The 25,927-nt window shown below is 45.7% G+C and overlaps 1 protein-coding gene across 1 annotated transcript; it reads right to left on the bottom strand.

Annotated features, from left to right (window-relative positions):
* Positions 1-15,653: 15,653 nt before the first annotated feature.
* On the bottom strand, positions 15,654-24,185 carry LOC132571970 (olfactory receptor 2G3-like). The gene is made up of 3 exons (XM_060238763.1): positions 24,165-24,185; positions 17,318-18,226; positions 15,654-15,677 (listed from the first exon to the last, which is right to left on the bottom strand). Exons 1-3 carry the CDS (start codon positions 24,183-24,185, stop codon positions 15,654-15,656), a joined length of 954 nt encoding a protein of 317 aa, XP_060094746.1.
* Between the last annotated feature and the right edge of the window lie 1,742 nt (positions 24,186-25,927).

The raw sequence follows: 25,927 nt of genomic DNA, 5'->3' as shown, positions 1-25,927 counted from the left end.
GGGATTCAATTCTATGAGCCCCAAAAGAAGGTGCCCCTATCCTTCATTATTTCCTATGAAAGGAAGGCGTTTAAAAAAGTGTGCAATCCCTTTTATATGTGATGGCCAGAACTCCCTTGAAGTTCAGTTATGCTTGTCACACCCTTGCTCCTGGCTCCACCCCCAAAGTCTCCTGGCCCCACCCCCAAAGTCCCCAGATATTTCTTTAATTGGACTTGGCAGCCCTATAGAACATCCAGGACTTTTTTTTGTAGAAAAAGCCCAGCAGGAACTCATTTTCATATTTGGCCATACCCCCTGATGGCACCATTGTTTCACACAAAGGTTTTTTTGTAGAAAATCCCCAGCAGGAATTCATCTGCATATTAGGCCACATCCCATGACACCAAGCCAGTCAGAACTGCGGTCATGTGTGCGCCTGCTCAAAAAAGCCCTGAGTACGTCTCCAAAATCCAGGTTTAAGTTCTAGATCATTACTATAATGTTAGTAGCTCATGAAGTAGAATTTTTGTTCACATGACTTCACCAGTGAGTATTGCTTGGCAGCACCAGCAAAGAGTCTGTGGGTGCTGTGACACCCACAGAGACCACATTGCGACCTTTTCTCCTGTAGCTACCACACTGTCTAGGAGAATTTATTTCTGCAGTCTGCAGATCAGCTGTAAGTCTGGAGGATTTCCAGGCTCCATGTGGAGTTTGGCAGTCCTAGAGCAGAACTCTAGTAAAATGGATTACCCCAGAAGGTGATTTCTATAAGGACCAAACTTTTCCTACGGTGATTATTTTGTTGCCTTAGGATGCAAAGTTTTCATCCCAGCCCCATTGCCTCACTTTGTTTTATTGTCATCTGTGCTTTTAAACTGAATTGTTTTGTCCTGTGTTTTATTACCCTCACTGGTTAGCTGAATAGTCTTTCTCATACCTGACATCTGCTCAGCCCCACTGCATTATCCTCTTTTACAGGAATCTTTACTGTTAGATTTGACTAAGGATGTCAGCCTCTAAGAGAGACCTGGGGACTCCACAAAATTATAGCTCAACTCCACACTACAGAGATCAGTTCCCCTGGAGAAAACAGATGCTTTGGAGTGTGGACTCTATGGTATTGTATCCCACTGAAGTCCCTGTCCTCCCCAGGCTCCACCCCCAAACCGCCAGGAGTTTCCCAACCTGGATCTGGCAGTCCTGCCCCTCCATACCCTGCTGGTGGCCAGAAGAGACCTGGCAACCCTAGATTCAGCTGTTTTTGTCATACATTGCAAGTCTCTTCCTGAATGACTGACTAGTTCTTATCACATTTGTAATCCTTTTGAGTTTTTGTATTTGTAAGCTTTTGAGTCTCAGTAAAAAAGGTGAATTATAAATGAAGCTCCTGATTCCTTTGTAGCTTCTGTAGGAGCTGGTGCCTCTCCTATCATCTTTTCAGTCGCCCCAATGTTTGCGCTACTTGATATATAGCCTTTTTCAGTTTACCAAAATGAAGACCCAGAAGTCTACAGCGGCTTTGAGATGTCTGATCCAGGCATTAACCTTACAAGATGAAACACTGGTAACCTTTCCAAGTCACTGAATGTGACCCCAAATGTGAGAAGACCCCATGAGTGAGTGATAGATACAGTACAACACAGGAGTCACTGACATGCTCTATGGCATGCAAATAAGCTAGCAAGTATATAGAAATGAACCAGTAATGATTTAAAACCCATGCACTAAAAACTCACAATGAAACACCTATTGGTGCTAAGAGAAATCATGAATGAGAACCACTGACTGAGAATCTAAGGTCTTTCAATGTCAGTACATTCATGTAAAAGTGGGTGTGCTTTGCTATAATACAAATTTCACTCACAGCTGCTATAAGCCTCTGTTGGGGAAAATGATATGCAGCCCCTCCATATTCAACTGTGAGGAAAGTACAGGGTTGAGGATTTGTATTTTAAACAAAACCAGCACTTCCTCCCATGCCAATTCACCACTGCTTCCCCCCACTCTAAGTGGGAATTCTAAATGGATACAGAATATGTAAGGTTTTTTCCCTCCTAACCTTCTTGAATTTTGGGAAGGAGGCTCTCTTGAGTGAGGTCAGAAATCCTTGAGAATTTTATACTATTCAGTAGGCAGAGATACTAACACCAAGTAATATGTTTCTCTATGAAATCTAAGGGGACAAATACATTTGAATTGATTTTCAAATAAATTAGTTTTACTGCTGAGATTATGAACCTGTGACACCGCCTCATACATTGAGTCAGACCCTTGGCTGATCTACATCAGTGGTGCCTACTCTGACTGACAGTAAATCTCAAGAGAAATAAATCAGCACAGAGAAATGTCCACTTGAGATCTTTTCAGCAGAAGAGATGTCAAGGATTGAGCCTGGGATTTTCTACATGGGATGCAGGGGCTTTACCCTGCGCCATAGCTTCTAACTTAAGTTTTTAAAGCAACATATGGCACCATTCTACATGTAATTTTTAATAGCACAAATTAACTGCACTGTTCAACAAAGGGCTGCAGTCTGGTCTAAAGAAGAATCAAGAGCCTTTTGCATGAAAAGAGAACACACTTACATTACATGATTTATGACAATTCACCTTTTTACATGACCTGTGAGAAAATAATCCAAGACAGAGTAAGGAGAAGCTTGTGCTGCTGTTGTTACAACTGCTTTAATTTGATTGTGGATAGCAGATCTAATTTAATCCACTTAAAGTTTAGACTGCCCTTTTCAAAAAGGTAGAGACCAACGCAAGACAGGCCAAAATTAAATCTAATCATTATACCAAAAATTTCTCAAAAGTATTAAATAATGCCAGTCTGAGGCATATTACAGTTCACAAGTGTATGTTTTTTCTCTCCATCATTTTCCACATTGAAAATTTTCCCCTCTTGACCTTAACTCACCCTCAGACCCCCTTTCCTCCTCTCTCAAATGCCTTCCTTCTTTCATCTTCACAGCCTGTTCTTAGAATCAATTTTTTAAATCTTTTACATACCTTTCTGTGGCCCTATCTTTTTTCCACCTTATGTTCCTTCCCTTGTCACACTTCAAACACCTTAAATGTGGCTGAAGAAGAATACTGAGATAGCAGGTGGATCAGATACCTGGTGGAACAGAAAATTCAGTTGGAGAGAGAGATTAGTTCCAAGTGGAGGTTTTGTTCTAGTTTGGCATCCAAACTGCAGAAGGTTATTTCTGGAGTATCCACACAACATTTTCAAATAATTATCTGCTTTCTGAGGTTTCCCCTGCTTTACTGCAAACTTTCCTAAATGTGGTTTGATATGAACTTTTTGAAAAGACTGTAGTCAGAGTGCCCTTGCATGCCATGCAGATGGGAAAGACAGACATTTTTTGTTCTGACACCGACATCAATACCATTTTCCTTGCCTCAGTCCCCTGTGGTTGCAGTTCCCCTCATGCTTCCAGAGTGCTTTCAGGCCTTTTTTATTTTTTTAAAAAAAATTAGCAATCACTGAAGGATATTGTTGGATAGTTTTCAAAAAGGAGGGAAGAGGGTAGTGAAATCTGCCAAGAATCTGGAAACCAGTGCAACTTCAAATATCCATATGCCACTTGGGTTTAGGGGAGAGCAAACAGCTTATCAAATTTACTGATGGGAGTAAATTATTCAGGATAAGAACATAAGAGAAGCCATGTTGGATCAGGCCAATGGCTCATCCAGTCCAACACTCTGTGTTACACAGTGGCCAAAAAATCCAGGTGCCATTAGGAGGTCCATCAGTGGGGCCAGGACCCTAGAAGCCCTCACACTGTTGTCCCTCCTACACAACAAGAATACAGAGCATTACTGCCCCAAACAGAGAGTTCCAATAATATGCTGTGGCTAATAGCCACTGATGGACCTCTGCTCCATATGTTTATCCAATTCCTTCTTGAAGCTGGCTATGCTTGTAGCCCCCGCCACCTCCTGTGGCACTGAATTCCATGTGTAAATCACACTTTGGGTGAAGAAGTACTTCCTTTTATCCATTCTAACCCGACTGCTCAGTAATTTCATTGAGTGTCCGCGAGTTCTTTTATTGTTAGAAAGGGAGAAAAGTACTTCTTTCTCTACCTTCTCTATCCCATGCATAATCTTGAAAACCTCTATCATGTCACCCCAGGATTATCAAATAACAAGCCAACTCAGAAGAGCTTCAAGAAGATACCTGTAACTAGAGCCCCTACCAGCAGATACATATAGTGGGTCCTCATTCAGCCATATGAGATTGTTAAGAAAAACAAAGGAGGACCAAACTGCCATGAAATACAGGAAGGACAAGTCATGAGGTCATTAGGTAAAATTCTAATTTGAGAAATAAAAGTACAAAGATCCACACTTGTGGTAACTGGAGTGACACAATTTTCCTAGTTTAGCAAACCAAGTTTACATCTATAATGACTTACACTACAAAGAAAGTCTGAAGAGTTTCATCTGTTTTAGCTCAGAAAAAAGGAATACAACTGATGACCTAACTACATATTGCATTCAAATGCACGTAACAGAAACGTAAAAACATTTTCTCTTCTTTGAGCTTGCACACACGCAAACTCAGCATCAGAAGGGGATCATAAAAGAAGCTTCTTTGATCCCAAACCCACTCTAAACCAAAATTATGAGGGCTAAGAAGCTCAAAAATAAATATAAAAAGAATTCAGTCTAACCTCTGTCAACTCCAAGAAATTTGGTCCGGAAAATATACATTTAATATTACATCTCTGCTTTCTTAATTAATTTCCCATATTTTTCTATACTTTCTAGCCATTTCCCCACCTTCTCTGGATGCTTCCTTCCCCATTCTCACGTCTGGCTTGATCAGAAGCAGGCAGCACTCTTGATTCCTCCAGATCTTTTTTCATGTGCTGATGAAGAGTGACTTTGATGCATCTATGCCAGAGAGAGACAGGTCCATGAATACACAGTGCATTCTCTTGCCTGCTGGAGATCTGAGGCTTTCTTCAGAGAATAGGTGGCTTATCTCAGGACCAGTGTTACTTGGATCACCTCTGGATGGGCCTCTGTAGTCTACGTACGTGGTAGTAAAAATTGGAGTAAGAACTGGAGGTTTGGGTGGAGTTGTGACTGGCAGTGAGAAATGGTTTCTAGAAGGAGGAAGATACACAGAAAGAAACAGCCAAATGAAGAGGAGCAGACAGTTAAGAAAGAGACTCAGACCATGAGAGATGAAGGAAGAGAGAGAGGAGGAGGAAAAGGAATGGAAAATGGGGGAAAGGAAGACTGACTGGAAGACACCATGGGAGAAAAGCAGAAGTGAATCTGGTGTGCAGGTACAGCTCAGCCTTAGGCATCTTTACTTGGCAATGAATTTCGAAGTATTCAATAGCAGGTCTGTAGCCTTAGCTGCACCAAGAACAGATGTGAATTATATTAGCTAGACCAGGGGTGGGGAACAGTGGCTCTCCAGATGTTTTTTGCCTACAACTCCCATCAGTCTTAGCCATTGGCCATGCTGGCTGGGGCTGATGGGAGTTATAGGCTAAAAACATCTGGGGAGCCACTGTTCCCCACCCCTGAGCTGGATGGTGACCTATCCCAATCTTGTTAGACTGTGCAAACTAAGTAGGGTCAGCCCTGACAAGTATTTGGATGAGAGAGAACTAAGAAATACCAGGGTCCCTGCACAGTGCCAGGCAATAGCAAACAACCTCTGAACATCTCTTGCCTTGCACCCCTTTGGGGACTTGATGACAAAAACAACAACAACAATATCTGGGTTTAACACAAATATATCAAAGAGAAAGAAAGACAAAAAAGGATACCAAAAATTCGAAGTCACCATTACAGTTAGAGAAAAGTAAAGCAAGAAGGGCAACTTGGGGACAGGATTGGGGATACAGAAAAGAGGAAGAATATGGATGCAGAACAGCAGAATATGAGAGAGAGAGCTACAAAGTGTAGTTAAGAAAAAGGAGAAAGTTATCCTGGTTCCTGCTTCCCACCGTGTTCTGCCTGATTACTTCAGCCCAGGGTCTTGGCTATTCTGCCTCTGGATTGTCTCACAGGCTATCTTTGCATGTGTCTAGTGAGATCTCCCAAGAAAGCTTGGCCTGGTCCCTTCAGGGACCTTGCAGCAGGCAGAAGAGCTTCTTTTATCGGTGCCATAGTGAGGGCTCCTGGGTAGGCCCAGAAGACTTTGCCGATGGAGCCTATATTAGAAGCATCTTTGTGGCATGCAGAAGGTCCCAGGTTCAATCCTTGTCATCTCCAGTTAAAAGGATCAGGTAGGAGGCTATGTGAAAGACCTTCATCGGAGACCCTGGAAAGCAGCTGTGCATCTGAATAGACAGTGCTGATCTTGATGGACCAAGGGTCTGATTTACAGCACAATTCTAAAGGGGGGGGGGGGCTGAAAGCGCTGTAGAAGCGGACTTACCGCTACGCCAACGGTAGGGAGACGTACGCCAGCGTCTCCTCCTCCTCACTGGTGGAAAGGGGACGTGCGCCACTCTCCAGCCGCCACAGCGTGCCACTGCCACTGGCTGATGGCGGAGCGCTGCAGCACTTGGGGCGTAGCAGAGGCACAGGGCGGCACTTTGGTGCTGGAAGGGGCCGACCAAGGGACGTGGTCACTGCTGGTCGGGTCCCAGGGACCTTTCAATATGGGAACGCCCCCCCCCCTCGCCAGGTGCAAACCTGCACCACGGAAAATGCTGGCATGCCCCATAGGCACTAGTGGAAGCACAAAGCACACACTGACGGCGCGGGCACAGCAGCGCACAAACCCTTTTGGGAGCCACGTTATCGCTTCACCAATCCCCTGCCGCTTCAGGCTGGCCAAGGCCCCCCTCCCACACCCAATCAGTGCCCCCCTTCTTACAAAGGTTCCGACTCCTGCCCCGCACAACTCCCCAGGGAGGGCAGGGCGCATGGCATACCACTCTGCTCCAGAGGGCCATGCCATGCGTGTCAAGTCTGCAGATTCAATAACGAGTCGATGTAGATACAAAGAAACTAGTTTATTGATACTGGATGCTTGCGGCCTAAGCCAGGGCTTGAAGAGACTGAAACCATACAGTAAATACCTTGCATATAAAGAGTACTTCAAAAGCATTCCTACGGGCACGGAAATTGTGCAGGGGACATTCACACATAGATGTTTACTAATACATTCTCATGTTGATTAGGCATTGTGGCCTTGATGTTTTACCAGGCTCCTAGGACTCCCCCGGGCCTGAGCTGAGAAGGTTCAGATAAGACTTTTCACACATCACCATTTCAAAGCAGGGAGAGTTTCTAAGAAAGGGAGGGGGGAACAGCAGAGAGGCACTAGCAGCATTTGGTTCTACTTTGGTTCTACCCAGCATGCTCTTTGGTTGAGCCAGAGTTATATTCAGACTTGACATACTGCCCCCCCTAAGCTGCTTCTACTGCCCTGTTAGAGCATTTCTGATGGAATCTTTTGATCAGGTCTGGGGCTGATATATCATTTTCTGCTACCCATTCATTCTCGCTGGAGGGAAACTGTTTCCATTTTATTAGGTAATGTAGGACCCCTCTTTTGACTTTAGAATCCAGGATTTCTTGGACTTCGTGATGGTTCTGATTCCCAACCAGGATAGGTTGTGGGGCGGGTTCTCAAGGGTGCCAAACCAAAGCCCTGGGGTCCCGATGGAGTAAGCTGCAATGAAATACAGGATGCACTTTACTAAACATTTTTGGCAGCTCTAGTTCTACCGTCACCTGATTAATCACTCTCGAAATTCTGAAGGGTCCCAAGAATTTGTATGCCAGTTTTTTAGAGGGTTGGCTGAGAGGCAAGTTCTTAGTAGACATGAATACCGAGTCCCCAACTTTGAAATCCCATGCGGGGACATGGGACTTGTCATATTGCTTTCTATAGGCTTCTTTGGCCGCCTCTAAGTTTTCCTGAATTATTTTCCAGCTCCCACTCGGCCCTTGCCACCATTGCTCAAAAGGTGTCGATTCAGGGGAAGGGCCCCCCCTGGCAATAGTGGCATCGGCTTCCCTTCATACCCGTGGACGGTTGAAAAGGGGGAAGCCTTGGTGGAACTATGCATGCTGTTGTTATACCCATACTCAGCAAAAGGGAGCAGGTCCACCCAGTCGGACTGTTGGTGGTTAATGAAACAACGTAAATATTGTTCTAGAAGTCCGTTCATGCGTTCCGTCTGTCCGTCCGTCTGCGGGTGGTGGGCGGAACTCAACCCCTGCTCTATTCCAGCCAGTTTGCAAAACTCCCACCAGAAGTTGGCAACGAACTGCGGGCCGCGGTCGCTAATGACCTTATCGGGGAATGAGTGAAGCCGGACCACGTGGTTGAAGAACAGGAGGGCCAGTTTCTTGGCTGTAGGTAATTGGGCACACGGAATGAAATGTGCTTGTTTGGAAAACGTGTCTACTACTACTAAGATCACCGTTTTCCCATGCGAAGGTGGCAGCTCTACAATGAAGTCCATTGACACCACTGACCAGGGGCGTTTAGCCGTTTCTAGGGGTTTGAGCAGCCCCGGGGCTTTACCACCCCTTCTCTTGGCCATTATACAGATGATAGATAGATAGATAGATAGATAGATAGATAGATAGATAGATAGATAGACAGACAGACAGACAGACAGACAGACAGACAGACAGACAGACAGACAGACAGACAGACAGACAGACAGACAGATAGATAGATAGATAGATAGATAGATAGATAGATAGATAGATAGATAGATAGATAGATAGATAAATTTAGATGGGGCATGAGGCTACGAATTCCGACACGTCCTTTTTAAGGGACGGCAACCAAAACTGTCTACTAATCAAATGGAGCGTCTTGACATAGCCAAAGTGCCCGGCTAGTTTGTTCGAGTGACAGAATTGCAGGACTTCCGCCCTTAGGCTTTTGGGAACATAGAGTTTCTCCCCTTTATACCACAGTCCGTCCCCTCTCTTTTGAACGTCCTGGACGGGCATCCCCCTCCCTCTCCGTTTCCACAGCCAGTTTCTCGGCTCCCAGTTCCCCCAAGTCCCTCTTCTTCTGCGACCGCGTAGTTACTATGGCGGCCACCTGTGAGGGGGGAACTAAGGAGTCGACCACTTCCTCCCTCTGGCTCTCATGTTGTGGGAGGTGGGACAATGCGTCCGCCAGGAAGTTCTTTGCCCCTGGGATGTGCCTTAGCGTGAAGTCAAATTTGGAGAAGAATCCCGCCCACCGAATTTGCTTCTCGCTCAGCTTCCTCTTGCCTGTAAGGGCTTCGAGGTTTTTATGGTCGGTCCAGATCTCAAACGGCATTTTGGCTCCTTCTAGCCATGACCGCCACGTTTTTAGAGCGAATGTCACTGCAAAAGCCTCCTTGTCCCACACTGACCAGTTCCTCTGTTCACCTGAGAATTTTCTAGAGATATAGGCGCAAGGCCTCAGGCACCCCTCCCCATCTTTCTGCATTAATATGGCTCCGACGGCCACATCGGAAGCGTCACATTGCACAATGAAGAGCCGTTGTTCATCGGGGTGGCTCAGGACAGGCTCACTAGTGAACAAGCACTTCAGTTTATCGAAGGCCGTCTGGCACTTTGGGGTCCAATTAAGTCAGGGTCCCGGTCTCTTTGCCTCTGGCCCCTTCCCCTTGGTTTTCAGCAACTCGGTCAGGGGGAGAGCGATCTGGGCAAACCCTTCTATGAAGGTCCTGTAGAAATTTGCAAACCCGAGAAATGATTGGCGCTGTCTACGTGTTCTCGGGGGAGCCCATTCCAATACTGCCTGCACTTTGGCCAGGTCCATTGCCAACCCCTTACCCAATACCCGGAAACCCAAATAATCCAATTCGGTCTTATGGAATTCACATTTAGATAATTTGGCATACAACTGATGCTTCAACAGAGTGCTTAGCACCTCTCTCACTAACTTCACATGAGACTGTTCGTCAGGTGAATAAATAATGATGTCATCCAGGTACACCACCACCCCCTTGAATAAAAACTTCCTTAGTACATCGTTTATAAAGTTCATGAACACTCCTGGGCCCCCCTGTAGTCCAAAAGGCATGACTAGGTACTCAAACTGTCCCATGGGAATGTTAAACGCGGTCTTCCATTCGTCCCCCTCCTTAATGCGCACTCGGAAGTATGCGTCTCTCAAGTCCAGCTTGGTGAAGATTTTGCCCTCCGACACCGTGCTTAGCAAGTCCCGGATGAGGGGGATGGGGTGGGTGTTGGTCGTGGAAATCGCGTTAATCTCGCAAAAGTCTGTGCAAAGCCTAAGCGAACCATCCTTCTTCTTCCTAAACAGTACCGGGGCCACATGGGGGGCGTTTGCCAGTCTGATGAATCCTCTCTCCAGATTCTGGTTTAAGAATTTGCGGAGCTCCTTCTTCTCCGCCCAGCCCATGGGGTATAATTTGGCTCTGGGCAGAGTTTCCCCCGGGATTAGTTCTATGGCACAGTCTGTGCTCCGGTGGGGGGGAGGGTAGCTGGCTCGCCCCTTGTTCGCTAAATACCCCCATCAGGTCCCGGTAGGCCTTCGGGATGGTGTGGGTCTCTTCCACCGACATGCAAGCCCTCTCCTTGGCCACCGGAGCCCGCGGGCCCCAAGCAAGATCCCAGAGGTGCGTTTTGCAAAGAGGGTCTATGAACCTAATTGTCTGTGCCCCCCACCTTATTCGGGGTTCGTGCTTCTCTAACCAGCCCACCCCCAAGACTACCGGGTAGGAGCACGAGGGGGCTATGAGGAAGGACTCCTGGTCCCAGTGTTCCTCGATCCCCATCGGCAAGTCCTGAGTCTCTAGTCTGCATGGTTCCCCTCGCATCACCGACCCGTCCATTTGCTCAAACTGCATCGGACAGGGTAGCAGAGAGCTGTCAAGTCCCAGAGCTTCTATTAGGTTGGGGGTGATCAGATCCCGATTACACCCTGAGTCTATTAGGGCCCGGACCTGCATGAACCTTTTCAGTTTAGGGTTCAGCAGTTTCACTACCACAAAATACAACCGTCCCGTCACGCTCACCCTCAGCGGTGCCGGCTTCTCCTTGACCTGCTGGTTGGCACCCTTTAGAGCAGGTCATTCTCGTTTCCCGCCGGCTCAAACGCCCAAGCCAGGTCGCTCAGCTCCGCCGACAGCAGCACGTCCTCCTCTGGTTCCTCGACCACCGCAAGGCTGCTCTTCGCCGCTTCCTTAAGGTGGCTGGTCGGTTTCTTGGGGGCCGGGGTCCTGGTCTTCTGCCCCCCTTGTGGGGCCTTGGGGGGGCGGGCAGTTGGAAGCGATTTGATTTGGGTCGCCGCAGTGGAAGCACTTGCGAGGTCCTGCAGGCGCCCCCCCCACAGCTTTTTTAGGCTTGGCCTTCGGGGGGGGCGTTTTCTGTGGCCCCTTCCCGGATTGGTGTTGACGTTGCATGGCCACTCGCTTCATGTTGGTCTCGACTTCTTCTGCCAGTTGTATCCACCCTACCAGGGTGGTAGGTCTAGCCTGGGTGAAGGCCCGATCCGGGATGCTGGCATTCAGCCCTCTGGTGAAGTGTTTGATCTTCATCAGCTCACTCCACCCCCTTACTTTAGCCGCGTTGGTTCAGAACTCCGCGGCGTACTCACGGATGGTCCTGGAGCCCTGTTGCATGTCCCGCAAGGCAGCTAGGGCTCGCGTCTCCTGAAGCGGGTCCTCATACTGGGCTAACAGAGCCTGGAGGAAAGTTTGTACATAGTCCAGTTCCATGCTCATGACTTCGTAGAGGCTCACGTACCATCTCTTGGCGGCCCCCTTCAGCTTCGACCCCAGATAGTTCACTCGGCTGAATTCATCGGGGAAGGTGTTCCCCCAGTATTACATGTAGCTGTTGTCTCTGTCAAAGGTGGCGTCCAGCTTTCTGCCTCGCCCTCTGTCTCTTGGACCCGCCGGTGCTCCCGGTCGTGGCGCTTGCCCTGCTGCCACCGGCACAGGGGCCTGTATCGGGGCCAGGGGTGGGCGAGCCGGTGGAGGCTGAGAAGGTCTCCATGGCCCTGGTAGTCCTAGGGCGCGGGAGATCTGGGCGGTCATAGCCTGCATCTCGTCCTTCAGGCCCTTGATCGCCCCATCCACTTCTTTTCGGACCATAGCCCGAAACATACGGGCATCGTCCTTGTGCATGTCCTTCGGCAGTGGTTCCTCTCCCCCTTTCTCCTCGCCCTCGGGGTTTTCCTCCTGCTCTTGGACGTCGAGGGCGGCTTCTGCTTCACCCGACTCCAGGGAACCCGGGTTGGTGGATTCCGTCTCGGCTAACCGTACCCTCCTCATGTGGCGGGTCAGGATCGCGTCCCTTCAGGCAGGGACCTCATCCATTGTGGTGGTTGAGGTCTGCGGCTGGTACTGCTGGGGCGTGATCATCAGTTGGAAGTGTGGCGGGGAAACCGCGGCTCGCCTGGCGTTTAGTACATGCCAGGGTGCTGCCGGCTCTTCCTCCAAATAGGGGAGTTCTCCGTCTTCTGGAATCTTTTCGGCCATCAGGTTACAAAGTTGCAGGTTACAAAGTTACAGGGTGGATGAATTCCAAAGGCAGTCTCTTCAAAATGTCAAGTCTGCAGATTCAATAACGAGTCGATGTAGATACAAAGAAACTAGTTTATTGATACTGGATGCTTGCGGCCTAAGCCAGGGCTTGAAGAGACTGAAACCATACAGTAAATACCTTGCATATAAAGAGTACTTCAAAAGCATTCCTACGGGCAGGGAAATTGTGCAGGGGACATTCACACATAGATGTTACTAATACATTCTCATGTTGATTAGGCATTGTGGCCTTGATGTTTTACCAGGCTCCTAGGACTCCCCCAGGCCTGAGCTGAGAAGGTTCAGATAAGACTTTTCACACATCACCATTTCAAAGCAGGGAGAGTTTCTAAGAAAGGGAGGGGGGAACAGCAGAGAGGCACTAGCAGCATTTGGTTCTACTTTGGTTCTACCCAGCATGCTCTTTGGTTGAGCCAGAGTTATATTCAGACGTGACAGTGCGGACTTAGCGCCCGGAGCGGTACACTTGGTGGAGGGAACGGCACAGAGAAGGATGTTAGTAAAGTTTGAGCAGCTGGACTTGGGGGGTGGTGAGCAAGGTTTGGACTGCCTGTTTAACCATGTTTGCTTCCTAGTCCTAACAGGTCTTGCTTCCAGAGCCCCCCTCATGGATGGGTAAGTCCGACTGGGAGTCCCCATGGCCCCCAGCCCCCATGACCAGCCAGCGTGGTTGCGGCTTCAGCCAGAGTGCCGGCCATAGAACGTGTGCATGTAGGGATGCGCCCTGGCCATTCATGGTGCTGGCATCCCCACCCCCTACCCTGTGGCTTGGTCATCCCCATGTCAGGGCGAAGGGGGTGCGATATGTGTCCCGGCTTTCCGTAGCCCAGCCAGCGACTCACCAGCTAGGGGAGGTCCTGCTGCTTGCGCTGGCCCCCGCTGTGGCTACCATGCTTGTGGGTTAGCATGCGAGTCAGCTGGCCTGTTATGCAGGACACCTGAAATTGTGTGGGATGGCCCCACTGGGCAGCCGGGGGAGCTCGCTCTGATCCCTGTAGGCTCGCCCAGGTGGGGATTCCTATGCCTGCAGCCGACAAGGCTCCCCCCCCCCCCATCTCTCTGTCTTTCAGATGCGTGCAGAACACTGCAGCCTCAGCGGTCGCTGGAGCACAGCTGGCCGGTCCCATCAGCCCCACAGCTGTTGGTGCGTCCTCCGTCAATAGCATCTCAGCCCGCAGGAACTACAAACCACCATGTGTGCGCATGCCCTCCCTGCTTGCAGACCAATAAACTTAGCCAAGTGCAGTCACCTTGTCTCCCGTGTCTTTTACTTTTACCACCTCGCCCCAGCCCGCTGTATCCCTCTCACACTCTGCTCAGGGCTGTCCCAAGGGCCTGGCTCTGTGGCCAGGGGGAATCTCAGGGCACCCAGTTGATGCAGTTGTGTGGGAGATGCAGTGGGCGATAGTGGGTGAGGGCAGGCTGATGGGCGGCGAGGCAGACACTTGATTGGACCAGCACTATGACCCCACGCCGCCTGGGCCTGTGATGCTGCAGATGGGGGGTTAGATCGGGGTGGGTGCCTACAGGAAAGGGGGGCAGCCCAGGGAGTAGACTTACCGATCCAAAAATAATGGCGGCTGGATGGCATAAAGAGGGAAGCGGAAGAGGGAATAAAGAGGGAAGCAGAAGCTGACAGTGATGCGGAAGGGTGTGCAGGTGCCTGGGAACCAGGACCCAGGGCTTGGGGACCATGGCCAGCTCAAAGAATCCCCGCCACCCTGTTGTCCATGTGGACAGCTATTGAGAGGGACCGGCTGGAGGGCACCGGGAATGGTGTGAGGCCACGGCCGCAGGCCAACGCTGAATGGCAGGGATGGAGGGGACCGTCTCCATGGCCACTGGCCACCTGTCCAGTCTCCTGGCCATGGCGAGGCAGTCACAGAAGTAGGGTGCAAGGGTGGAGCGGCTGCTCGCCAATATTGACCAGTCCCTGCTGACTGGTGGAAGGGCTGCTCCTGCCGGTCCTGAGGCAGCCTCCCCCCTGGCAAGGTAAGTGGGGGGACGTCGCATGCGGGCGCCATTGGGGACAACATCTGGGATGGCACACCTGCCCCTGACAGTGGACTGCCCACCCCATGGATCCATCCCTCAGGATCAAGGTGGCTTCCTGCGAGGGGGCCAGCCGCAGCCCCTCCGCAGCCTGGTGCTTTAATAAATATTATCCCTGCACAATGTGGTGAGTCCTTATTCAAGGGGGGCAATGGATCTGGGGGTGGGGGGAGGCGGGTCATGCACACAGCTACTTCAAAGCCACCTTGTGCCCTTCATTGGTGTCCTATGCTTAGCAGATGGGAACGAGCAGAAGCCATCATGGCGAAAGTTGCTGGCACCTGTGATGCATGGGTGCCTGCAGCAGGTGGCCTGCTGTGTCCTGTGGCATGGGGGGTGCCATCCGACCATGCAGTCCATGGGAAGGACACTGCCAGGGGCTCAGCTCCACCCTTTTGGCGGGTAGGCTGTTCCATGGAGCTAGTAGTAAGTGCTGCCCCGATGCTTCCCCAAGGATTACACAGCCACACCTTGGGGTTGGGTGTGTCTGTGAGGGGGGGGGGTGAGGCATGCGGGCAGCCAAGGGTCACGTGGGCCGGCACCCCAGCTGGCACCAGCCAATCCCTGGTATCCCTGTGGAAGCGCCCCCTTCCATCCCCGCCCTCGCACTACTCTGGAAGCCCACACTCCAGTGTATTTACCACATCTACAGGTGGTGGCCAGGGCTTGGCTGTGCGGCACTCCGGTGCCCTGAACCCCTTTGGAAGCCAACGAGCGACGCTGTATATCTGCCCATGCCCAAGCAGCCGGCTGTCACGTATGTCTGGATTGGGCTGCCCGTGTGGCCATTTCATGTAGCTCTGCACTGTTTTATTGTCAGCCATACTTGTCATGACTTCTCACAGCTTTTACAATTTGTGGATGTGTTCAGGGTTTGTCAGACCCTGATTCTTCACTAGCAGTCGCTCTGCCCCTGGACTGCTGCTTGCCTCAGATTGAGGAATTGAGTCCCCACTAGTTGTTGTGCAGGTGCATTTTGACCCCGTGGGTCTCTCCAATTCCCCTCATATCTTCTTGATCTTGTTTTTTAGTGATCAAGAGGATGCAACGGTAATTGGAGGGAGCTGTGGGTCAAAATGTAGCCACACAGCAACTAGTGGGATATTGATCCCTTGATCTGAGGAAACCAGAAGCCTGGGGGTGAAGCAACTGCTAGTGAGGAATCCATCTGAGTCACCTTTCCTTCTTAGCCACTAAGCAAACCAGCACCAAGGTGTATCCCTCTTACATACCCACATTACAGAATCCTTAAAGACAGGTCTGAGAAAAACTACCTACTCCCTACAAATGGTATCTCAAGGATCTCATTGATGGTCTCTATTCTGCTTTACTCACACAATTCATACTTACTAAGAATAACTTGCTAGTGCACCAAAAAGTATTAAAGACATAATTCATAAGAAAGGTTTTAAATTAAACATACTGCTTAGCTTTTCTTGCCTTTCTTGACATCCTCATTACCAGGAAAGATGACAGAAAACTCGGCCACACTGTATTCAGGAAACCCACACACACCGACCGCTATCTAAATAAGAATTCCAATCATCATCCTCGCCAAAAACGTACAGTTGTAATAACCCTCATCCACCGTGCATCACGCATCTGTGAACCAAGCCAACTCCAGCAGGAACTACACCACCTCAACCAGTCACTGCAGGCCAATGGATACTCCCAACAAGAAATTAGAAGAGCCCTCCATCCCAGAAGACCATCCACACCAAATCCCGAGCCACACGCAAATGTAGGTACAGCCTTCCTGCCCTACATAAAATCTGTCACCGACCGCATTGGCAGAATTCTCAAACGCCACAATGTTGACACAGTCTTCAAGCCCACACAACAGATCCGCCACATGTTGCGCTCGGCCAAAGATATGAGAGATCCACTTTCAACCCCTGGAGTCTACAAAATACCCTGCTCCTGTGGTGCAGTCTACATTGGCACTACCCAACGCAGTATCAACACCCGTCTCACCGAACACAAGAGACACTGTCGCTTGTTTCAGCCAGAAAAATCAGCTGTAGCTGAACATGCACTTCAAGAAGGAGACCACGTCATCCACTTTGAAAGAAATGAAGTCCTTTCTACGGTCTCACATTATCATACCCGCCTGAACAAAGAAGCTATTGAGATTTACAAACACCAGCACAATTTTAACAGAAAGGAAGAAGGCATTTTCATCCACCGATCTTGGGACCCAGCTCTGCAAAACACCCTACAGATTATAAATTGCAGAAAGTCACAGAACAACCAGCACATTCCACAGAACAATCAGCATAGTCAACAACCGTCTTCCTTATCTTCACACCCCTTCCAACCCTCCCAGCAATTAACACAGAACAATGGTCACATTCAACAGCCAGTTTCCTTATCACTACCCTTCCAGGAAGCCCCACCAACAATGGGCACATCCACAAACCAACTGGCCTTTCACCACACCCCCTCCAGCCTAGAAATAGCAGCTCTCCAGCAGCCCTGGCCCCACTCAATGCACAGCAGCCAAGAAGGTCAGAGCGCCTGCTCCAGCTGCAACGCCACTGAGGATGTTCTCCGCAGCTGAGAACGAAACGTCTGGAAGGAAAACTTTCTCCAGTAGAACACGGCACTTGAGCCCAAAAGATTCTACAAACCCTAATGATGTTACCAGCCGTGAAAACCTGAAATCTTTGATACTGCTTAGCTATTGAATGAATTTGTGGAGACAGTAGACTAAATTATTGTATTTCTGTTTATTATTTTTTTAAGAGTCCGGTGTACTTCTTTGTTTCTCAGCGTATAAATTAATGGATTAAGCATGGTAGTGACAAATGTATAGAACAGGGAAACCATCTTGCCAATGTCACGGGAGTAGTTAGACGGGGGCTGGAGATAGCTGAAAATTATTGTGCCATAGAAAAGTGACACCACAATCAAGTGGGAGGTGCAGGTGCTGAACGCCTTGCGCCTGCCTTCCACTGAGCGGATCTTCAGCACAGCAGCACCAATGTAGGCATACGACACTATGATGAGACTAAGTGGTACTAGAAGGAAGATCACACTGGAAACAAACAGTACAGCTTCATTGACAGATGTGTCCACACAGGCCAATTTCAGCAATGCCGGCACTTCACAGAAAAAATGATCCACCTTGTTATTTCCACAGAAAGGAAGCTTAAGAGTCATCACTGTTTGCAATAGTGATGTACAGAAGCCACTCACCCAGGAGACGACAGCCATTTTGAGACATATGGAATGGCTCATAATAGTAGTGTAATGCAGAGGTTGGCACACTGCAGCATAGCGGTCATAAGCCATGACCGCCAACAGAATACACTCTGCAGAGCCAAGTGCAAGAGAGATGTACAGCTGGACCACGCAGGCCACATAGGTGATGGTCTTTCTTTTCCTCCAGAAATTTACCAACATCTGTGGGCCAAGACTGGTGGTGAAACCTAGATCAAGAAAAGATAGGTTGCTGAGGAAGAAGTACATGGGAGTGTGAAGACTGGGATCCAGCCATGACACCACAATGATGGTTGTGTTGCCCATGAGGGTCATCGTGTAGCAGAGCAGGATGATGGCAAAGAGGAACATCTCCAAGTGGGGGTGGTCAGCCACTCCTAATAAAATGAATTCTTCAGGAAAGCTTTGGTTCAGTTGCTCCCATGATACATCACTGTACTTCATCTGTAAAAGCCAGGAAATAGAATGGATAGCAGACAAGCAACAGGAAATGGAAGATGGTGTGAACAGCTGACTCAGAAGGAACATTTCATTTTCTGAGAGAGTGTGACTTGCCCAAGATCACCTTGATTCCCATAATGGTACAGGAATTTCAGTCAAGACTTCCAAAGGCCAGGTGTAGTAGTTAGATTGTTGAACTAGGATCTGGGAGACTCAGGTTCAAATCCCCACTCTGCCATGGAAGCTTGCTAGCTGAGTTTGGGCTAGTCATTCTCTCACCTTTACTTATCTCACAGGGTTGTTGTGAGGAAAAAATGGAGAAAAGGAGAATGTTATGAGTCATTTTGGGTCCCCACTGGAGAAAAAATAAATCAAAACAAAAACACACACACACTCTAATTGTTATCTATTCTAAGTATGACCCTGCTGACTGAGAGAAGAATATATGGAATACTATATGGTATATATTTTTTTATTTATTATTTTAACAGTTGTAGACATACCTCAGCACAAATGACAACCGTCCTGTTTCCTCCTCAGTTTCCACACTGAAAATCCCCAAGGATCTATATGAATTTCTGCCTTTCCCCCCTCTCTACTCTGTTCTCTTATTGCCTCACCTTTGACCCTCTCTTTCACTATTTTCTGTCAACTCAGATTCTTTCCTTCTCCTTCTCCTGCACCTTCACACCATGACTTAAACCTATCTTCCCCATCCTCTTGATTACCTGTCTTGTGCACTGCTTTTCTCAACTTATGGTCCTTCTCCTCTTACCTGGGTTTTGACCACTGAGTGACAAAGAGTGTTGGACTGGATGGGTCATTGGCCTAATCCAGTATGGTTTATCTTATGTTCTTATGTTTATGTTCTCTTAAGCTCCAAATATCTTGAAGAACTGTATCAATTTTTGAGTCTCTGGCTATTATTTTTGAAAATTCTTGGAGAACAGGAGAGGTGCCGGAAGATTGGAGGCGGACGAATGTTGTCCCCATCTTCAAGAAGGGAAAAAAGAGGATCCGGGTAACTATTGACCCGTCAGCTTGATGTCTATACCTGGAAAAAGTTTTAGAACAAATCATCAAACAATCGGTCCTGGAACATTTAGAAAGAATGGATGTGATTACTAAGAGCCAGCATGGTTTTCTCAAGAACAAGTCATTTCAGACTAACCTGATCTCTTTTTTTGAGAAAGTGACTACCTTTCTGGATCGGGGGAATGCTGTAGATTTCGTTTATCTTGATTTCAATAAGGCTTTTGATAAAGTTCCACATACTATCCTTATTGACAAGTTGGTAAAATGTGGTTGTTACCGTTAGGTGGATCTGTAACTGGTTGACAGATCGCACCCAAAGAGTGCTTGTGAATAGTTCCTCATCCTCTTGGAGAAGAGTGACAAATGGAGTGCCTCAGGGATCTGTCCTGGGACCTGTTTTGTTCAACATCTTTATCAATGATTTGGATGAAGGAATAGAGGGAATGCTTATTAAATTTGCAGATGATACTAAATTGGGAGGGGTTGCAAACACAAAAGAAGACAGAAACAGGATACAGGATGACCTTGACAGGCTGGAAAACTGGGCTAAAACCAATAAAATGAATTTTAACAGGGATAAATGTAAAGTTCTGTATTTAGTTAGGAAAAATCCAATGCATGGTTATAGAATGGGGGAGACTTGTCTTAGCAGTAGTATGTGCAAAAAGGATCCAGGGGTCTTAGTGGATCATATGCTGAACATGAGTCAACAGTGTGATGCAGTGGCTAAAAAGGCAAATGCAATTTTGGGCTGTATCAACAAAAGTATAGTGTCCAGATCACGTGATGTGATGGTATCACTTTACTCTGCTCTGGTAAGACCTCACCTGGCATATTGTGTTCAGTTTTGGGCATCACATTTTAAGAAGGATATAGATAAGCTGGAATGGGTCCAGAGGAGGGCAATGAAGATGGTGAGGGGTCTCTGGAGACCAAGTCCTATGAGGAAAGGTTGAAGGAGCTGGGGATGTTTAGCCTGGAGAGGAGGCGGCTGAGTGGTGATATGATCACCATCAAGGGGAGGGATGGTGGCTCAGTGGTAGAGCATCTGCTTGGGAAGAAGAAGGTCCCAGGTTCAATCCCCGTCATCTCCAACTAAAAAAGGGTCCAGGCAAGTAGGTGTGAAAAACCTCAGCTTGAGAACCTGGAGAGTTGCTGCCAGTCTGAGTAGACAGTACTGACTTTGATGGACCAAGGGTCTGATTCAGTATAAGGCAGCTTCATATGTTCATATGTTCAAGTACTTGAAGGGCTGTCATATAGAGAATGGTGTGGAATTGTTTTCTGTGGCCCCAGAAGGTAAGATCAGAACCAATGGGTTGAAATTAAATCAAAAGAGTTTCCAGCTCAACATTAGGAAGAACTTCTTGTTAGAGCGATTCCTCAGTGGAACAGGCTTTCTCAGGAGATGGTGGGCTCTCCTTCCTTGGAGGTTTTTAAACAAAGGCTAGATGGCCATCTGACAGCAATGAAGAGCCTGTGAATTTAGGGGGAGGTGTTTGTGAGTTTCCTGCATTGTGCAGGGGGTTGGACTAGATGACCTTAGAGGTCCCTTCCAACTTTATGATTCTAACAGACTGAAAGTGAATATTGTTATACCAGGTGAGGAAACCTGCCAGGACAATGAAAATTAAAGTAACTCTGTCTCTCATGTAACACACACTGTGATGATGGCATAATTTCCCATAAAGAAACCTGTTTATCCCAGAATCACTCTGTAGCATAAAACTACAGCAGGTCTGCACTGCAGTATATGTGACCTATTAAGCCAAACACGCCCCACCAGCTATTTATAAGGGCCTACCAGGGGCTTGATCAGTCTCTTGTCTGGGACTGAAAAAGCATCTGGGGTCAAGCACATTCTCAAGAAGCTGGGCAACAGACAGTTTGATGAACACAGAAGTTGTGCTGTGTTACCAGAGACAAAACAATATTTCTCACCAGTACCAACTTAAATGGTGAATGAACAAATACAATCAGGAGGATGCTCAGGGTTATTTAAAAAAAATTATAACATAAATTCTAATACAATATGCACCAGAGATTAGAAAAGGTATGAAGAAACTGAAATGCACTCCAATGTAGCTGCATAGCAAAGGGATGGAGACTATAGTAGATGTAAAGACTCAAATTGGTGGGGGTGGGGAGCACAAAGACTGTAAAGCAATTAAAAGGTAAAAAATAATAAAGAAATGTGAGCTGACAAGAAGAGAACTGCAAGAGGAAAGAACAATTTGAATCGTCCATCTCATGCCTCAACATCTCTCTGTGATGGTCAAAACCCAACTTTATTGTTGGTGGTTTCAGGGGGTAGCCATGTTGGTTTGCAAGAAAACAATTAGATTTGACTCCAGTAGCACCTTACAGACCAACAAGAGTTTCAAGGTATAAGTTTTCAAGAGTCAAAAACTCCCTTCATCTGGCTCTTTCTGTTTGGCTTGAAGACAGTGCTGCAGCTCCCTAGTAAGGGGGATTTCTTTCCCTCTGTTCAGGGTATGAAGGACCCCTCTGGGGGGGTCCATGCCCATTAATCTTAGTTAAAGATTAATCCAAGACGACGCCAAGCACCTTTAGCTGTTGATTTCGATTTGGGGAAGGTGGGGAGCTGCCTTCTTCAGATCTTGAGATCCGGCAATAGAGGGAAAACGTCTGCCATTCGTCTACAGAGGACTAAAAGTCATTAATTTGACTTAAGCCTGTCGGAATCCAAACACTTAAAGACTGTTTTATAATTGCAAGATAAAAGATAAAGCAGCCGAAGTGCCGAAGAATAGCTGTTTAAGGTACTTTGATCTATTCCTATTTCTACTCCGAGAGTTCTTGAATTTTATCTAAACGTTGTGTGGATTATAAACAGATGGAGTTGAAGTGTAATGGAATAAAGATAATTACTTGTCAAGTTTGAACTTTGAAAGTAAAAAGGCTTTAGCAGAATCTGAAAAAAGAGGGAGATGTTTTGACTCTCTGCGGTCTGTGGTCTGTGATGTGTGATACAGTTCGCTTCTCGCTGTGTTTTACACTCCTACAAGTTGCTGGAATTTATAAATAGTCTGAACTAAGGCATAATTGAATGAAAATTCAGCCTGCTAAAACTAGACTTTGCTAATTTAATAGCCTCAAAAGAATTCAGAGAAAAGGAAAAGGTGTTTTGAATATTTGTGGCTTGTGGATTGCGGCTGATGACGAAGACTATTTCCATACCTTCCCACAAGTCTCCAAGGCTGCGATACTAGACACGAGAATGGAGCAACCTGCACCAGGAAGTAAAAGGGACTGACCAATCAAAAAACTCTGTAAGGATTGCAAAAGCTGTGACATTTGAACTAGGAAGGAATTAAGACCAAGATCAAGAAGGAACTCTCTAGGAATTGAATTCAACCATAGAGAAACAACGATTGCCATTTAAAAGGGGGAAAAACTGTTAAATTTGTTAAAAATCAATATCTCTGCCTAGGAAGCTAGGAGGAAAACGAAATTAGTCTTATTTGAAAAAGCATGTTCTAAGCTATTGGACTTGGTGTTGAATTTTAATTGGAAAACTTTTTAAGGTTTGGTTACTTTTTCTATGTCAGAAAGGAGAGTAACCCATGCAAGGGCTCACTCATTTGACAAAATGCAATTGCAATTTGATGCTCTGGAATCTAAAATGTTAAAAGCTATGGACAAAATGCAAATGGCAATGAAAAAAGAATTTAAAAAGGAAGTTGGAGATCTCAGAAAAGATATTGAGGGTTTTAAAGATGAGGTTAAAAACAGAGTTAAGGAGGTAGAGGAAAAAGTGGATACACATGCCTCTATCTTGTTAAAACTTCAAGAGAAGGTTACAATACATGATTGCAAGTTGATGGAAACACAAGTTCGTCTGAGAGGAATACCTGAAAAGGAGGAGGCAGATTTAATGGGATATATGGTGAACACTATCACTGAATATCTAGAGGAAGACCCTGACAAATTTAGAAGTATGTTGTATGATGCCTACAGAGTCAACTCAGCATATGCAAAGGATAAAGGCCTGCCAAGAGACATTGTTATAAGACTAAGATCAAAAGATCTGGCAGGAAAAATTTTGAACAAAGGTTTCCAAAAAGCTTGGATCATAGAAGGGAGCAAAATCAAAATAATGAAAGAGTTACCAAGACAAGTGATCAATGACAGGAAGAAATACAAGAAGTTAACTGACCAGCTGCGTGCAGAGGGTACAAGATATAGATGGATAATACCTGAAGGTCTTGGTTTTGAACAACATGGAAAAAGGATTACAATAAGGAGTGAACAAGAGATGCATAGCTTTTTTGAAGAGAATAAAGAGTCAGCATCATAATGGAGTACAAACTACTATCTTGGAATATAAATGGACTAAATTCACCACAGAAAAGAAGAACAACATTTCATTGGATTAAAAAACAAAAATGTAACATAATTTGTTTACAGGAAGTTCATATACAACAAAAAGATTGCAAATTTTTGTGGAATAGAAATTTGGGGCTGGAATTTTTCTCATTAGTAGAACAAAAGAAAAGAGGGGTAGTCTTCTATATCAAAGAACAACTTGAACCAAAACTAATATTTAAAGACAAAGAAGGAAGATATATTGCTGTAGAAGTGACAATTGAGGCGAAAAAATGTTGTTACTAGGATTATATGCGCCCAATGGAGCGAAAGATACATTTTTTAAAGATATTAATCGGCAATTAGATGAAAAGACATATGATCAGATTTTGATGATGGGCGATTTTAATGGGACAATACAAAATAATATTGACAGATCAAGCCAAAAGAAGAATGACAAAGAAGGAAAATTACCAAATTCTTTCTTTGAGTTGGTCAAACAAGAAAATTTGGAGGATATCTGGAGAAAATTCAATTCTGAAGTAAGAGACTATACCTTCTTCTCAGCGAGACATACCTCTTTCTCTAGAATAGACATGTTATGGGGTTCCAAGAGTTTGGGCCTCATAACAAAAAAAATTAGAGATTCTACCAAAGGTTTGGGCAGACCATAATCCAATATGCTGGTCTACAAAACTGCAAAAGAAAACAAGAAGATGGAGAATCAATGAAGACTTACTACAAGATAAAGACATTGTGACATTTTTAGAAAAGGAGACTGTAGCTTTTTTCCAAATAAATGAAACTGATGATATGGAATTTCAAACAGTATGGGACACTTACAAAGCAGTAATGAGAGGACTATTAATCACATTGAACAATAAAGATAAGAGGGCCAAAGAAGAAAGCATTACAAAATGAAATAAATAAATAAAGAAGAAAGCATTACAAAATGAAATAAATAAAAAAGAAAGAGATTTGAAAAAAAGGCCAGGAAAAAAGAAGTTAATAAAAGAAATTACGATATTACAATCCCAAGTCAAACATTTGCTGAACAAAAAACTAGAATGGAATTTAAAAAGTCTGAAACAGAAATCGTTTGAAAGTGCGAATAAACCTGGAAAATATTTGGCCTGGCAATTGAAGGGAAAAAAAAGAAAATTATGGTAAATGGAAAAGCAATAGTAGATCAAGAAGGAATCAAAAGAGAATTTTTTAAATATTATGCAAATTTATTTAAAGGTGTGAATATTAGGAAAGAAAAAATGGAAGAGTATTTACAGAATATCCAAGTGGCACCTTTAACTGAGTATATGAAAAAGATTTTAAATGACCCAATAGAGAAAATTGAAATTGAAGCGGCAATAAAAGCAATGAAAGAAGGTAAGGCACCTGGGCCAGACGGATTTACATCTAAATTTTAAAGATGAGATAACACCCAAACTGATGAGATTGTTAAATACGATAAGAGAAAAAGGGAAAATTCCAAATACCTGGAGGGAAGCTGTAATTTCTTTGATTCCTAAAGAAGACAAAGATACCACAAATGTAAAGAACTATAGATCAATTTCACTGCTGAATAATGACTATAAGATTTATACAAGAATTTTGGCAGAACGACTGAAGCAATATCTGATTAAAGACCAAGCCGGATTTCTTCCTAAAAGACAAATAAGAGACAATGTAAGAGCTGTTACTAACATTGTGGAATACTATGAGAAGCATCCAGAAAAGGAAGCAGCCTTATTCTTTGTAGATGCAGAAAAAGCCTTTGACAATTTGAGTTGGGACTTTATGTTTGCGGTAATGGAAAAAATAAACTTAGGGGAACATTTTATAAAAATATATATGGAACAACAAGCAAAATTGTGCATAAATGCAGATCTTACCAAAGAATTGAAGGTAAGCAAAGCTACAAGGATGTCCGTTATCACCATTGTTGTTTATAATGACTCTTGAAATTTTATTACAACAAATACAAAATGATAAAGAAATAGAAGGATTAAAAATCAGAGGATTCTCATATAAATATAAAGCTTTTGCTGATGACATTGTGTTCATAATAGAGAATCCGATCCAAGTGTCACCATTGCTGTTAGCCAAGATAAAAGAATATGGAGAGTTAGCAGGACTATATATAAATAAAGAGAAATCGAAATTTTAATGCAAAAATATGCAACCAAATAAAATTAAAGAATTGCAAAATGTGACGGGTTGTGAGGTCACTACTAAAGTTAAATACCTTGGAATAGAGATAACCATGAAGAATATTGATTTATTAAAAAATAATTATGAAAAATTGTGGTGCAAGATGGACAAAGATTTGATGAAATGGAATAG

This window comes from Heteronotia binoei, chromosome 5 (genome assembly GCF_032191835.1).
Source record: "Heteronotia binoei isolate CCM8104 ecotype False Entrance Well chromosome 5, APGP_CSIRO_Hbin_v1, whole genome shotgun sequence".
NCBI lineage: Eukaryota > Metazoa > Chordata > Lepidosauria > Squamata > Gekkonidae > Heteronotia > Heteronotia binoei.
This window is presented reverse-complemented; position numbering and strand designations above follow the sequence as displayed.

Bases quoted from the DNA above. Each gene is read 5' to 3' on its own strand.
- LOC132571970 (XM_060238763.1), bottom strand. From the start codon at position 24,185: ATGTCTATTCTAGAGAAAGAG. The intron at 18,227-24,164 runs GTATGTCTCGCT...TGGCTTTTACAG, and splicing joins TGTCTATTCTAGAGAAAGAG to ATGAAGTACAGTGATGTATC. The intron at 15,678-17,317 runs GTACACCGGACT...TGGTTTCCTCAG, and splicing joins ATACGCTGAGAAACAAAGAA to ATCAAGGGATCAATATCCCA.